The sequence below is a fragment of the Pteropus vampyrus genome, unplaced genomic scaffold (assembly GCF_000151845.1).
Source record: "Pteropus vampyrus isolate Shadow unplaced genomic scaffold, Pvam_2.0 Scaffold288, whole genome shotgun sequence".
NCBI lineage: Eukaryota > Metazoa > Chordata > Mammalia > Chiroptera > Pteropodidae > Pteropus > Pteropus vampyrus.
The window spans coordinates 202,883-218,973 of record NW_011889069.1 but is presented as its reverse complement, the minus strand read 5'-3'; the positions used below and the strand labels follow the sequence as shown (position 1 = coordinate 218,973).

Below are 16,091 nucleotides of genomic sequence, written 5' to 3'. Positions count from 1 at the left end.
TTCTAAAAAAAAAAAAAAAAGAACTTTTTCATAGACATCAAGACAGTGAAAAGGCAATCCAAAAGTGAACAGCATTATTTCAATAACCTCAAACTGGAAACAGCCCAAATTTCCATCAACAGCAGAACAAATTGTGGTTTCTTTATACAATGGAATACTATAGAGCAATGGAAACAAATCAACCACAGCTACACTCAATACAAATGACTCTCAAAAACATGTTAGTGAAAGAGACCAGATACCTAATAATACAAACTGAAGGATTTCATTTAAATAAAGCTAGAGAACAGGAAAAACTAAACTTCAGTGTTTAGGAGTGAATGCTTGGGTGGTAAAACTACAAAGAAAATCAAGAAGTAATTACAAACAATAAAAGTCAGGGTAATAGTTACTTGGGGGGTGGGGTATCTATTTTCTAACCTTGGCAGTGGTTACACAAGTATATGTTTCATAAAAATACACTAACCTATAATTTTTTCTTTTGTGTGCTTTTAAATTTTAAAAACTCAAAATACTCAAAGGCTTCAGATGTTGAGTGGGGAAGGGTGCAATGGTGCCCTGCACACATGGCACCTTCAGGAGTATGCGGCTATCTTGATCTACAGTTCAAGTACCTTAGGATTCTTGTTACCTTCTAAAATCATCATATAACATTGTCAAACAATTGAACATTCTGCACTGATAAGCAATTATTTATTATAACTCTTAAGAGCCAGAGCAAGTGTCTTTGGAATCCAAATAGATAAAAGGGATCTCTCTCAGCATGAAAACATGAATGGGAATGCTAAATTCTCAACTCATTTAAAATAAGAATTACTTCTGGAAAGGAAGGTTAATGGGAAGGGGAAAAGTTCAAGGCCTATTATGTTTTATTTCTTTGTATTTTAGTTCTTCCAAAAGAAAGTGTTAAAATTCAACAAAATGGGTTAACTTCGTTAACCAAGTATAAAATACTCAAACATACCTATGTTGTTTACCACCACCACCACCACCACCACCATTAAATTCCACTTTTTCTCTTTCTCTAGGCTAAATATCTCCTTTATAGTTCATCCATGTTTCAAGTCAAATTTTTCATATACTTCACCATTCCAGCCACTTTATTCTAGATGGCAATATTCCTCTAAATGACGTGCCAAGATCCAAATAACTGCACTGTTTGAGAGAGTCCTCCAATGCCTCATTTTCACCGGCAAACTTTTAACTCACAGATAATTCTAGTAAGATTAAATTCTTTTTCTTTCCAGCCAGCCCAGCTATACAACCTCTCAAATGGAGAACACCCTTGTACCAAACAGTGGGTTATCTACCTATTGTCCTCTTTTCCAACAGAACCCAACCTGATGTATCAGCTGATCATGGAGGTACCATTCCCCTGCCCATGTCTGATTTGACTAGAAGCATCTGATACAATTCTGTCCAATAAGACTTGAGGGGTCTTATGCTGGTGGGCTTAGAGAAAGGTTTCTTCACTCTTAAAAGGAGATATACAAGAATAGATAGTCTCGTCTTCTCATGGAGTTATCAAATCAGAGTATGTCCTCTGGAAATGCACCAGTCATGCTGCAACCATGAAGCACTGGGCTAAGGCAGAAGTGAGAGGTTTGTGCTGAGCTGCTCAATTAACCAACCCCACAGGTGCCCCAAGTCCAAATGCTGATTTTTACTTTCTCTACCACTATCTTATTCCAGTCGTAATGGTTACTGAGTCAACCTCTTCTTAATGTTTTGTCCATCAAAAAAACTAGGCCAGTGATTGTAAATCTGGTGCTGGTAGCCTTTTCGCTTCCAAATAATCCCATATTCTAATTTTTATAAGACTTCTCAAAAGGGGGTCATATTTTCTTAATTCTTTTTTGTCATAATACAAAGATAAAACAAGCTTACCATTTAAAAAAAAAAAGAACTTAAAAGACATTAAAAGTTTTTAAAAATCCATAGAAAATGTAAAAACGCCAAGTCCTCTGTGATTACATCCTTCAAAGATAACCGGTTAACAGTTTGGTATATATTGATTCATGATATGTTGTAGCTTCTATGAAATTAGTTTCTTTTAAAGAAAATAATTCTATCAGGTTTTTCTTAATAGTGGGGAAGATAGGTAGGCATGCACAAAAAGAAATCTGCAACCAAAAAGGAAACATTATGAAATACCCAGATATAGAAGAAAGAACAACAGACTTAGAATAGGACAGACTAATTCATACCCTAGCCCTGCTGTATGATCTTAAACCCTTGGCCTCTACTGACTCACTTCATGGTAAAGATAAGAATAACTTCATCAGACTGCTCAGGAACTTATACAAGATAATGTACCCAAATGAGTTTGGTTGAGTTTTTATTTGTTTGCTGGGGTTTTTTGTTTTTCTCCACTTGCACATAAAAATCACCTGGGAAGCATTTGCACATAGGACTCCCAGATGTACTCAATAACAATCTCTGGGTGTGGGGACTTGAAATCACATGCAAGTGTATTTAGTAGAGTAAAAGGCCCATGTATTGTTTGTTTTTTACTACTCTATTGTTTAGCATCTAACACCAGTAGGATAAGTAACAAATGAAAACTCATATTTTAAAAATAGATTAGTTATGTTTAAAAAGATTTCACTGGAAAAGACCATACTTATCTAAGAAAAATTCTCTTAGCAAAAGTAATTATTATACTTGATACAAACGACTTGAGCTCATTTCTACTTGAATGTGCCTCCATGGTTCACCTTCCATCTCAGGCCATAAATCAAGGTACACTACACTAAATTTAATGAAGCATCAGAGTAATCTAGTTCAGCTCACTAAAAAACTCATGAAAATTGGATTGTGGGTGATTTCAAATTCTCTCTCAAATGCCCGCTCCATAGAAACTATAATTACTGTAAAATACTTATCCCCACTTTTTTCACATGGAAAACTTTTTCTTTCAGTCATTCATTTTAAGACAATTCAAAATAATAGTTAGGTGCCAGCTTTAATATGCAATATTTACCACTTTTATAAAATGTATGTACCTGATAGATCTAGAAGGATATACACCATCAAAATATTTACAGTGAGGTTTCCATGAATAATATTTTAGATTATTTTTCATTTATCTTTACATTTATTTTTTATTTTTACATAAACATGCACTATCTATATAATATGTCTTCTATTATTTTAAAAAGAAAATGCAAAAGCCCAAGATTCAGTAAGGGTAAATAACATAAAGAATCTTGAAAGGTTTTAAGTTTTGATTTTCCAAAGTCAAATAATATGACATGTTTAAAAATCTGATTTTTCTATTTGGAAAAAATTAATAACCCTTCACATATCACTGCCAAGAATTCTAAAGCTCTTTAGCTTTAAAAATAACTATTTTTTCAAATGCAATAAAAGATATTATTGGGTCAGCTGACAAACTGGAATACAGACAGTATTTGATTTGATCAAAGTATCGTATCAATGTTAAATTCCCTTAAGTTGATAACTGTACTAAGGTTATATAAGACAATGTCCTTGGTTCTTAGGAAATACACACTAGAAATATACACTGAAATTTTTAAGGGTACAGGGGCAATGATGTATGCAACTTACTCTCAAAAAGTTCAGCAAAAAATGCATTATAATAGAATGAATGATAAAACAAATGCTAAATAAGGGAAAAGTTCACTGGTGAATCTGGGTAAAGGGGAGTTGTTTGCACAATTTTTGCAATTTTTTTGTAAGCTTGAAATTAAAATTTTTAGTTGAAAAAAGTAACAGAAAAAATAATATATTCAAAATTGTCCTAAAAAACACTTAAGATCATGCTGAATCAACTTAAAGCAAGACTTTATTGGGGGAAAACAGCAATACACTTTAAATTGTGCTAATAAAAACACTCATGTAGGACCGACTTCAAGTAAGACACTAAATTAGCACTGTCCAGTAGAAATATAGTGAGCCATATATGTAGTATTTTCTAGTAGTCACTTTAAAAATTAAAACAAGTGAAGCTAATTGTAATATATTTTACTTTGCCAACGTCTAAAATATTACCATTTTAATGTAATCAATGTAAAAATTATTGACATACTTTACATTTTGTTCATATAAGTCTTCAAAATCTGGTGTGCATTTTATACTTACATCTCTGAGCAGACACTAGGAAATACTCAACCCGCATTTAGATTTCATAATACGAACACTTAAAAAAGTAGATTCACATAACCAAGTTGTATCAAACACAGTCAAATGTTTTCCAATCATTGATTTGAGTACCAGTTTTTAAATGTAAAAGCAAATTAACTAAAATTAAATACAATGGAAAATGCATTCCTCAATCACACTATCCACACTGTAGCAAGCTCAGTAGCCACATGTGGCTACACTATGGGACAGCACAACTTTAGACGATGAAACAAATTCCTTCTATGACAGGAGGACCTGATTGACAAAATTTAGTTTCTCATATTTACTGAAACTTTTAACATAGTTATGATTTAAAAAAAAATGACTGATATTTCTATCAGAAGCAGTGGTATTTCTCCAAGTCATAATCAGACATTCCCTATACGAAGCCTTCTTTATTATTCTGTTGCAGGTGTCATAGTTTGAATTTCTTGAAAACTGGCTATCAAATGACCCACTTACTTTTTAAATGTGACAGAAACTTCAATTGTCCACTATATAGAGTGCAGAGTTTGTAGCACAAATACTGTTTGAGAATCTCAAATAGGAGCAATGCACACAACAGTACTTGTCCCAGATTTAAGAGGAAGTGGCCCTGAGTTAAAGAGGTGGGTTTTTCTTTTAAACAGGTGTAAGAGATTAATTCAGTCAACACCAAGCAACACTAAAGATTCAACAATCAATAATTCTGTGCCAAGCAACTTGATCAAGGATTTGGCTAGAATCGTTTGGGCTAATCTCAATAAAAACCATCCTAAGACATCTTGATTTAGGCCATTCTCACCTAAATAAATAAAAAATATACACATATGAATAAAATTCTGCCTGCTTGACAAAAGGAAAAACCATTTGAAAGATAATTTAGTGTGGGCAACAATATAGTTCCAAAGAACAGGAGTTACCATAAAATATCATTTAAAACTCGTTTTAGGGAAATATCTAATTTCTACTTTGTCTAGCCAGAGTTTGTCAACTGAACAATGTTGTGGGTAACAATAAAATTTAATCCATAACTACTAACACTGATATTGTTAGTTCTCTGCAGGCATCCAAGTGTTAATACTCTGCTTAAACTTGAAAAGAAGATGTTCTTTAAAATTGATGAATCCTTTACTGTAAATTCACTAGTGCCTAAAGTTACTCATACTCCTGGGAAGTGAGGTAAAAGTGTGAAAAATAATTTTTGTCAGCCTATCTAGCTTTAAATTCTATATTCTATACAAAATCCTTCCCCTCCCCCCCCTTCCCCTTCTATCGCACTGATCTATCTTGCTTTCATGGGATACATTGGGAATCACAGATGTAAATCTAAGCATTGCGTGGAAGCTAAAATAATCGTAATCTAAAAGCATTTGTATATAAACATTAACTATTTCTATTTAAAATTTAACTTCTTTTTCTCCTATTTCTATTTAAAATTTAACTTCTTTTTCTCCTCTAAAGAATCATAAAGCTTTAAGCAGGATAAATACAGACGTTTTAGGCCGTTCCATCGGAAAAGGTTTAATCTTGATTCGGTTTATTTTACCCATGGAAATATTTGAACGTTCTGTAGAAGAACATGTTCTAACTGGGGTTTTTATTAGAAAGTTCTGTCAATACCTATATAATCAAATCCAGTTTCACTCTGAAATTAGCTAACGCAGAAATCAACTGTAATTAAATAATAATGAAGAGGGAAGAGAAATAAACGACACCACCAGAAACTCACATTCCTGTCCCACAGTTCAAGCGCTATTTCGAGAAGGCAGGTAAAAATAAAGTCCCAGGTGCCCCAATCACGAAAAGGTTTACGTGAAGCGGCGGCATCCAGACACGCCACAGAACCCACACGGATCCCAGCGACCCGGCTGTTTCACGCGGCCTCAACTCCAGAAATCGCCCATGAATCCAGGCCACTTAACTATCTAGCAGCACAAGGATGTTTACAGGGGTATCGGATGCAGAACCACTTAAATTCTGTCATCGAAAAAAGTGGGGTTACATGAGTTTTTACCTCTCCTACTCGCGAAAACTCACTCTAAAAGGGAGCAACATAGTTACCAGAGAGAGGTTTCCCCTTATTCACCAGACTCAGGCAAACAGCTATATTTAACAATTCTCCTCCAAGGTCTGGTGCCAGCGCGGTGAATCTCCTGGAGAGGGAGGCAGGCGCGCAGGAAGCAGAGGCACACCCGCGGCCGGTGCAGGAGCGCTCTCACCGTGCCGCCCAAGCGCGCTCGCCCGGCACCGCGGCACCTCCAGGGGCCGACGCGGGAAGCTGCATCCCACAGCGGCGAGCCCACCTCGCCAACAAAGGCTGCATCTGCCGCTTACCCAGGGAAAGCCCAACAGAGTCCACGGGGAGCGCGCTGCCTCCTTAGCCTGGGAACGCCGCGAGGTCCGGACTGCGGACCGAAGCTCGCAGCGTCCCGGAGGAGGGCGTGGTGGGCGTCTGGACTGCTTGAAGTCCCTCAAGGAGGTGGCGGTGCGGCGGGCGGACTGGGGGCTAGGGAGTCCGAGGCGGTCCGCCGCCCCCCGCAGCCCCGATGTCTTTCATTTGGCCTCTGCGGCTGCTGAGGCAGCCCGACCTCCAGCGCTAAGCACTGCGCCAAGCAGGGGCGGGAGAAGGCGCGCCAGACCCGCCGCAGCGCCGGACCACCACCCTCCCCGCGCGCCCACCCCAAGCCGGGCCTGTCCTGGACCCCGCGGCTCGCCCGTCCCTCCCCCGCCCCCCGTCCCGCAGGCCGCGCTTCCAAGACGAGAGAACGAGACTGCGCTCGGGCTCTCGCCCGCTCCCCACCTCGACGTAGCCGGCCAGTGCCGCGGCGGGTGCCGTGAGCCTGAGCAGCAGCAGGACCAGGAGCCTGCCCGTAGCCGCGGCGGCCGCGGTCCAAGTGGCCGCCATCCTTCGCCGGGTCGCTCTAGCGTTCGGCTCTCAAGCTCACACACAGTCACAAGGGAACCTTCCCACCGCGACCCAGAAGCATCTGAATCCCGTTCGCCGCTGCCCCGGGGGTTTTACACCGACCGGAACTGACTTCACAAAGCCACGCCCTCATTCCCCACTGACCAATGTCGGTCCGCAGAACCGCCCCTTGTTCAGGGCTGACCCAATCAGAGGGACGGAAGAGCCTGCACCTCCCGTCCTCCCCAGCCGCGCGCCCCCGCCAGGCCCCGCCCCCGGCCGCTGACGGCCCCGCCCCCACCCCCGCCCCGACCGTCGCGGGCGAGGCACCAAGGGGTGCGTGGGGCCGGGGCAGGGCGTTGCTCTACCCCGGCTGGGGTCGCTCCCGCATCCCTCACCCCAAGCGCTTATCGGTCCGCGCTGCACTCGTCAGTCTACCTGCACGCCCCACTCCCCCGCCCCTGCGGGGTATTTTTCAGATTCCTTTGGGTACCGCCTTCTTTTGGGTTCTGAAAAATGTTTTCATTAAAAACAGGATTTAAAAAAACAGGATGAATTTTTCCCAGTCCTGGCATGTGTACCGAAGGCCCTCCCCCGAAGCTGGGCAAGGGTAAATGAGGTAGTTTCCTCCTCTCCCGGCCACCGCGCAGGGCTCTCCGCCTTTCCAGAGCGCTACTTGCCTCGAGCTGGCTTCGCCCTTCCTCACATCTGTACCGGGCGGTGTTTTCTACGCTTTTGACCTCTGTTCCTTAGGCCCTATCCTTACGCTTCCTTTTCAGAGTCCATTTGAGCCAGTTTTATCTGCCTTCAGCTGGAGACCAGAAGTACAAGGACCACGTCTGACCTTAGAGTCCGAGTCCCTTTCGTGTGTTATAGGAAAAGATCATTTTTCTTTCCTCTTCAGATTAAGATCACTAGCAAGAGACCTGCTTCCCTATGCCTTCTTGCTCCACTGCAGTTCCACTTCAACTGGGAAAACGTTCTGCTGCCTCATTTCACTAGGCTCAGCCTTGCCACTGCTTTCTTTTCTTTCAATTGCCATGTGATTTATATCCCACCCTCAGGAGAGTCCTTGCTAGTTTCTTTAGGTTCAACCAAATAAATAGAGAACAGGGTCTCTATCCCAGGAAACTAAGAAATGAAGAGAACATGTCCCCAGATTAAACAGAATGGAGCAATGAGAAGAACGCTGTGTTTTCCTGCCTTACTGTATAACATGCACAGTTCCTGGTGGTTAAACAGGCTCTGCGCCATTCCGCAAAGACAATCACCTTTTCATTATAGAGCCCTTCCTAGGCCTGCAATGTCCTCTCTCCAAAATCTACCTGTTGCAAGCATTTGTATTCTTCCTTTGCACAATTGCATATAAAGTCATCTGCCCCTGAATCTGTAGAGTGCTGTTTTCGTTTCAGCACTTGCTCTCCTAGTTATTTCCAGGCCCCTCTTATGTCACTGAAAAGACTTCCATATGCCATATTGCAGGGCCCTCTCATGGTGGATACCTTACAATGTGTTTGTACGGTGTCACCCAAACCAATTATGTTGGGTTCTGGTCCTAGTTCTGGAACTGTTGCTATTGACTGAATTGTTTCCTTCCCAAAGTTTATATGTTGAAGTCCTAACACTCACTCTGTTGGTATTTGGAGATGAGGCCTTTGAGAAGTAATTAGAATTAGATAAAGTCCTGGGGTGGGGCCATCACGATCAGATTATTGTCTTTACAAGAGACTAGAGAGTTTGCTTCTTCCTCTCTCTCTACACCAACCCCCCCCACCCAACCTCATGCGAGGACACAGTGAGAAAGAGGCCAAAACCAGCACCATGATCTTAGACTTCTCAGCCTTGAGAACTGTGAGAAATAAATTCCTGATGTTTAAGGCACTCAGTCTGTAGTAATTCGTTATGGCAGTGGGAGCTGACTAATACAGTGGTGTAACTATAGGCAAGCCCTTCATCATTTAGACTCACTTTCCTTCTCTGTCAAGTGTGAATATTAAAAACCTGTCTCACTCCATCAATTTGTGTAATTTCATGAAAAATGAATATACAGTAGTGAAAATCATGAAGAAACTTAAATCTAAGGGGTGAAAGGAAGGTGATGCAACATATTGCCAAGCGCAAGTTTCTATGATCGTATGTGTGGAAACAGCATCAAGTGACCATGCAAGTCCAGTTCTGTTTAAGTCTCAGATTCTGTTTTAAGTCCCAGAGCTTTGAGTTAGTCCTGTAGTCTCTTTGGGGCCTATTTCCCTGCTCACAAAATCGGCAATTGAACTCTAAATTCCTATAAATCTAATTGCTGAGAGAAAAGTAAATGAAATTACTTGAGTTCAGGGCAGTGGCTTCAATACTCATGCTTTTGGGACTGCCTGTTGAAGACTGAGCTCTAATATCATGGGAAGCGACAAAGAATGTAGAAAAATAGTTTAGGGGGGGTTTCGATCTAAAATTAGTTAGATCCTGAAAGAAGTTTATTCGCATTTTTGGGTCACTAAAGGATCATTAATAAGAGTTTATTGTCCAGTTAATCATTGATCTTAACTTTAAAATGTCGCCTTCTATTAAATGTCACTGACAGGCTCATACCTAGTCTTGCAATTCTCAAACAATACTTTTTCACCCTAAATATGCTCATGTCAGTTACCAAGTCATTTGAAGAGTACTGTATTTTCATTTTATCACTCTTTATGAATAGAAGTAAAAGTTCCTAAAATAACTGTTTCTTTTGTCTTCTTAAGAATCAGTCTTTCTTCTAAGAGTTCTCTTCTATATACACTTAAGATATGTGCATTTTATTGTTGGGGAAAAAAGTAAAGTGTATGTCCCTAAATGTATACTTATATGAACAACACTCACTCATCCATTTGACACTTGGTTATCCTTATCCAACACATATTTAGGTAAGGTAAACCGGGTTAGGGTAGTTGCTCCCAAATCAAAATGCTGTTCTAAATCAACTAAGTTTTATAAAAAGGTAAATACCTAAGCCCCTACCTCAGAAATTCTGAACCACTAAGGCTAAGCTGACGTAAAGGAATCAGTGTTGTTGTTGTTTTTTTCTAAGCTCTCCATGGAATTCTAATACACTAATACTTTTGAGAGTTTGATTCTTAAGTAGCATAGACCAGTAAAAAAAAAAAAAAATGTTTTAATTGGAGTTGCTAGTTTTAAATTACCAATGTTTTAGTTTTCCAAATAAAACATTAATTTAAGAAACAATAGTGTATTAGCACCACTGTTTCATTAAAGAAAGAACATTTAACAAAAAGAAAGTAAAACTGGTCATAATTTAAAATTTTTAAAGTTGAATACAATGTGATTTTTTGACAACTCACTACATTGCCTTTGTTTTTCTTATTACAAATTAGAATGATGAAAACTTTATGATGCAACAGTCTTGATCTAACACAGGTGTTGGAACATTACAGTATGAGAAATAAATATGAATTGGTTATATGCCTTTGCTGTGGCCTATAACTGGTAACCTTTAAATATGCTATAGCCAGAGTGCATCCCCCTCTCCAAACCCACCACCCCCATCCACAACTGACTCTATTTAAGTCTTCGTTCAAGAATCACCTGCTCATGGACATTTTCTGCTCTTGCCTTTCTTCCTCAAGACTGAGTTGGTGCGCCTCCTTTGTGCTCCCCGAAATATTCTGTAAACACATCCGACACACTATTGTAAAATAAATATTAATCATTTATTTTCTTTACTGTCTTCTTAATTACACCATTGAGTCCCTTGAGGGGAGGAACCATGTTTTTTTCATTTCTGTCCCTTCGTAGTCTAGCACAATGGTTGTACTTAATAGGCATTCAAAAAAATATTTGCTGAATGAACACATAACTAATGAGGTTTAATCTGGCAGAGAGGCTAAAACTTGTGCATGCACAAGTATAGTACTAGGTGGAAGTTCATAAATAGACTAAGAGGAGAGCTGCCTGAATATTTTAGGGAACGAAGAGGAGGAGGAAGTTGGTTACATCTGGCTGAGGACATCAGGCAAGAATAATAGAAGAGATTATATCTGCTGAGATTTCCTGGAAATATACACAGGATGTGCATATACACTGTCAGGAGAAGACAAGAAGCATGGAAGGAATAATGTGATCAAAAGCATGGCACTAGAGTACAGCTGAAACTTATTAGATTTTGTTAACCAATGTCATCATAAAAAAAATGTTTTAAATAAATTAATGTTTTAAAAAAGCATGGCTCTAGAAAAACATGAGGCAGGTATGAGGAAAAAATGAGTATTTTACTTAATTGGAGCACAGTGTAATGAATAGCAAAGGTAAATGGTGGGTAGTATCACTGCCTAAAATATACTGAGGAGTTGTAGAAATCTTTGGACAAAGATATAACTAGAGTTGTCTTTTAGGCAAATTGATGTGACTGACAGCCATATGAAGAATAAATTAGAGCCTAGAGTCAAGGAGACCAACTAGGAGCCTTTTGTGATAATGGGGAAAGAGTAAATATGAGTAGAACTAAGAGAGGTACAGTGAGATTAGAAAGGAGACAGGTGCAAAAGATAAGTTATTGTCCCCAGGAATCAGTAAAAGAGAAGCATAAGAAGAATAAAAAGAACCTCAAGTGTCCAAACATGGTACCTGAGAGAATATAATGATGATAATGCTATTGACAGAAATGAAAAGATTATAGGGATGGGAGGAGAGCCGAGATGATGAAATGCCAGCAAAATCTCCAGCTTGAGATGCATAGTAATTATTTTGAGAAAAGCTCGGAGAGAGGTTGGAGTTAGAATTAGAATTCGTTATTAATTAAATCCATGAGATAGCCAATGGGGACAGCAACAAGAGAGATAAAAAGAAACCCCAAATGATACATTATTTTTTCTATTTAAGCAATGTTTATCATCAAAGCATAGAGTCAAAAGCTAGAAAAGGCTGTGTTGGATGAGGACTAGGAAACACTCCAAATGGAGCCCATTAAACTTGGTTATCGGCCATTTCTCTGAAAGGATAAAAGCTAGTTGTAGGAAGTAAAGGGTTAAGTGACTCCTGAGGGAGAGCTAACAAGTACAGATTCTCTTCTGAGATGTTTACTGTTGAAAGAGCAAAGTAGCAGAGTAGCTCTTGCGGGGTATGGGTAGAGAGTTTTGTTGTTATAACTATTTGTCATTGATAAGAAGCCACTGAGGAAAAGGGAGAAACTGAAAATGCAAGAGAGCCCATTGAGATTTGTAAGATGAGTATTATCTTCATTTTACAAATGAAGAAACTGAGGCTCAGAGATGTTAAATAATTTGCTCTCAGCCAAAAATCAGTAACTAGCAGAGAAAGAAATTTTATTTTGGTGAGTGCAACTCAGAGACTTAAGGTCTTCTGCTCACATCATGCTAAACAATTTGCTACCAGGTATCAGAAAATATTGGTCTAGTAAATCCCTCAGTAAATACATGGAAAATGTACCAATGACTGGCCACTCTTTTTGCTTGCATTTTAAGGTAGCTTTGTGATATTCTGTGAAATCACACTTCTATTACTAAATAGAGAAACCACTATAAAAATGTGACTCAAGGAATTAGAAAGTTACCTAGCTGCTCCATATTTCTCTTCTGCTTAGACAGCTTCCGTGTTCTCTCTGTCACTGGTGTTGAATGGGTGAATCACTTCCCAGAGGGACATTGAGCTTGAAGCAGAACAGGTTTAACCTTATATGATTTATACCTTTACCACATGACTAGATAATTAAGATTTAAATATTTTAATTTATAAAGACTTTCTTCTACCTCATACTGGTCTAGACTAAAACAAGGATCTTGTTTTCAAACAAGTCAAGTAGATAAAAAGATTAAATACTTAAAATCAAGACAGAGCACCCAAATTCAATGCCAAAGCAGAAAAAGAATCTGACCCTAGAGTATATATGTAAATATCTTTTGTTTCCAAAGATAACAATGATTTAACTGATTATAATCTGGGTATGTAGGTATGTCTGAAATACAATGCTTGAAAAACTATTTTTAACACACTACATATATACTAAATTTTGTTTTGCTAGTAAACTGGTTTACAGGCTTAAAACAAACAAGGTTTCTACAGCCTAAAACTTTCACACTCTTGGGTGCGCTGGTAAAGACAAACAGTGTAAGATTGTTAGGTCCCTGCCAGGGTGTTAGAGGAGATAGGGGCAAAAGAGTGGCCCCGAAGCTTAATCTTTATTAGCTCTGAGAAAAGCTGCCCCTGGCTGCAAATTACTTTTGAAGGCGTTGTTATTGCATGTGACGCTATCTATTTACCTACTGTCATTTGATATTGCCCCTGAGTCTTTATTTGAAAAGAGCCATCCCATTCCTTAAACTTGGTCTGTTCTGCCTCTATGCTATGGCTATTTTCTCAACTGCCCAGAATGACGCCATATTTTTTTGTGTTCTCGTTTGGTACTTCTTTGAATGATTTCTTCTGCCTTCAGTACAGAAAACATAAAACGATGATAAAAAAAACTCAGTGTTGAGAATTAATTGCACTAAAATTTCTCATTGTTGGTGATTTCTACATAGTACTTGCTTTTCAGAAAAGCTGATATGAAATTACTCAGCTTGAGAAGCCCCAAATCAAAGAGTTTGAAGATATTTGCATCATCTTTCTACCCTGTGCAGAAGTCCTTTCTACAACATCCATAATGGAAGGATGAAGAAACCACAGCTCTGTGGTTAAAAATTTTGTCTTTTTATTGAGCTAATCCTTATCACATTTGAAGGTGGCTGTCACATCTCATTCGAACCTTTTCTTTAATGTAAACAGAATCATTTCTGTAATAATTTCCCTTGCGATATTGTTTCTAGACCTTCTTACATTTATATGCCTCTGTATACATTCCAATTTACTTCTAAAAATGCGAATTCTAAAACTAAGCACAATATTTCATGTTATATGGAGTGTAATGGACTTTTTCTGGACAGTGTGCATTTTATTAATGCAAACTAACATTTCCTAATGAGGCATCAATGCCAAAGTAGCATAATGTTCATTCAACAGATATTTATTTAGCACCTACAGAGTATATGCTCTTTACTTGGGATATAAAGTGAAATCGGATAAGCTTCTTGTTGCCAATTTGCTTAATAAATGAAGCCTCTTTGTTCAGTATTAAAAAAGGAAAGTTCCCAAAGGAGAATAATATGCTTTAACTGAGTTTGAAAATAGAGGAGTCACATAAACAAAGAAAGTGACTATGGTTAATAGGTGTCAGCCAAGCAGAGGCATTGGTCTGGGTATGGACATGGCAGCATGAAGCAGTATGACCCTGTTTGGGAAGGACAGAGAGATGAGAGATCATGAGAAATAAAGATGCTCAGCTGAAGATTTTGAACTTTATCTTGACAGCTATGGGGAACCACTAAATAATGGTCAGATTTGCATTTAAGAAGATTACTGTCAACAGAAAGATAGATGGGGATGGGCCAGACCAGGAGACTATGGAAATAATCCAAGGGAGACACAGTGACAGTCTGAACCAAGGCAGAGGAATTGGAAAGGCAAAGGAGAGTGACACAGGGGTTAGAAATTGCCTCACTTGATGATCTGAGGGACACAGAAGAAGTGTACATTGGGGAGAGGTAGGACATGTTAACAGAGTAGCAGGGACTTTAGAGTCAGATGAGTTTCAGGGTTCCAATCCTTACTCTACAATTTCTTGTTGTATGACCTTAAATGATTTAATTTCATTGAAGATGCAGCATTCTCTTTGCAAAATAAGATAATATCACCTTTTAAGCAGGGATCTTATACAGACTAAATGGAACAATAGATAAAGTACTTATATATTTTACCCAGTGCATAACACATAATAAGTGCTTGCTACAAAATAGTAGGTAATTGTGGTTAGTTGTTTATGGTGGTGGTGATTATGCTGGTGCAATTCAGCAAAACAGAAAATTCAAGAGGAGGAACAAGTTTGGAGAAGAGACAATAATATTACAAGAGGAGCTCATATTTGTATAGTGCTTTTCAATTTTCAAATTTCTTTTGTACCCATTATCTCATTTTGTGTTCAAAAGAATCATGTAGGGCTTACTTATTTCATTTCTAGAACTCCTTTCTAGGAAAATAATTCAAAATGAGAATAAACTATGGAAAATGCTTATGAATGTGGTAAAATTTTAAGAAGCAGAATGAAAAATTGTATATGTGGAATAATTTCAATTACACATTTAAAGCAGCCTGGAAGAAAAAAACCAACATATGAATTTTTTCTGAATAGCTGGATAGTAAATGATTGTTTTATTCTTCTTAATATATTTCTGTGTTTTTCAAATTTTCTATAATGGGTATGATTACTTTTAAGTGGAGGGAGGAATAGTACACTTCTCTTTTATCTTTCTTTGACTTATTAACACCTTGTTAAATAGATAGGTTATCATTATTATCTCTATTTTATAATACACATCTATTGGTGATAATAATTATAACTCACACTTACATAGTACTTACTACATGCCAGGCATTGTCTTAAGTATCTTAAATGGATATTAAATTTAGATATAAGTTTAGAATTTATTAGAATTGTCTCATTTTATTTTGGCTGTATTTGGCTGTAAATAATAGAAATGTTTACTCAAACTGGCTTAAATAAAAGTAGTATTTCTTGATTTACGTAACTAGAAAAATCTAGAGGCGAAGGGGTAGAGAGCAGGCATGGTTCTAGTCGGGACTTCCATTCATGTCTTTGTGGTTCTCCTGGTCCTCCTCATTACATCTTTATCCACAGGCTAACAATGAGTCATCTGCAATGGTTTCAGATCCTATGCCAAGTCAGCACAGGAAATTGTCCAGAAGAAAAGACAACACCTGCCCTCGTCTTCCAAGTGAGAGTCTTGAGATTCTCTGGTTGAACAACTTAGGTCACATACCCACTCCTGAATCAGTACCTGGGGCATGGGGTGGGAGAAGGGGCAAAAATATGATGTGCTGAGTGTCTTAAGTCAACCAGGACCTCTCAAAGATATAGAGGTGAGGGCAGCATGGGGGAGAGGTGATAACTGAATGAAAATCAAATAGGAAGGGAGAATTGGGAAAAAGATACTAG

The 16,091-nt window shown here is 38.6% G+C and overlaps 1 protein-coding gene across 6 annotated transcripts in view; it reads right to left on the bottom strand.

Annotated features, from left to right (window-relative positions):
- Positions 1 to 7,138, bottom strand: part of APLP2 (amyloid beta precursor like protein 2) — a 76,945-nt gene extending 69,807 nt beyond the window's left edge. For 2 of the 6 annotated variants that reach the window (XM_023521025.1, XM_023521028.1), the window contains exon 1: positions 6,929 to 7,135. In XM_023521025.1, the coding sequence (XP_023376793.1) occupies positions 6,929 to 7,033 (105 nt within the window). In that variant the 5' untranslated portion in view covers positions 7,034 to 7,135. Of the gene's footprint in view, positions 1 to 6,928 lie in introns of all 6 variants that reach the window. The other 4 variants (XM_023521027.1, XM_023521024.1, XM_011376210.2 and 1 more) reach the window with 4 other exon arrangements.
- Between the last annotated feature and the right edge of the window lie 8,953 nt (positions 7,139 to 16,091).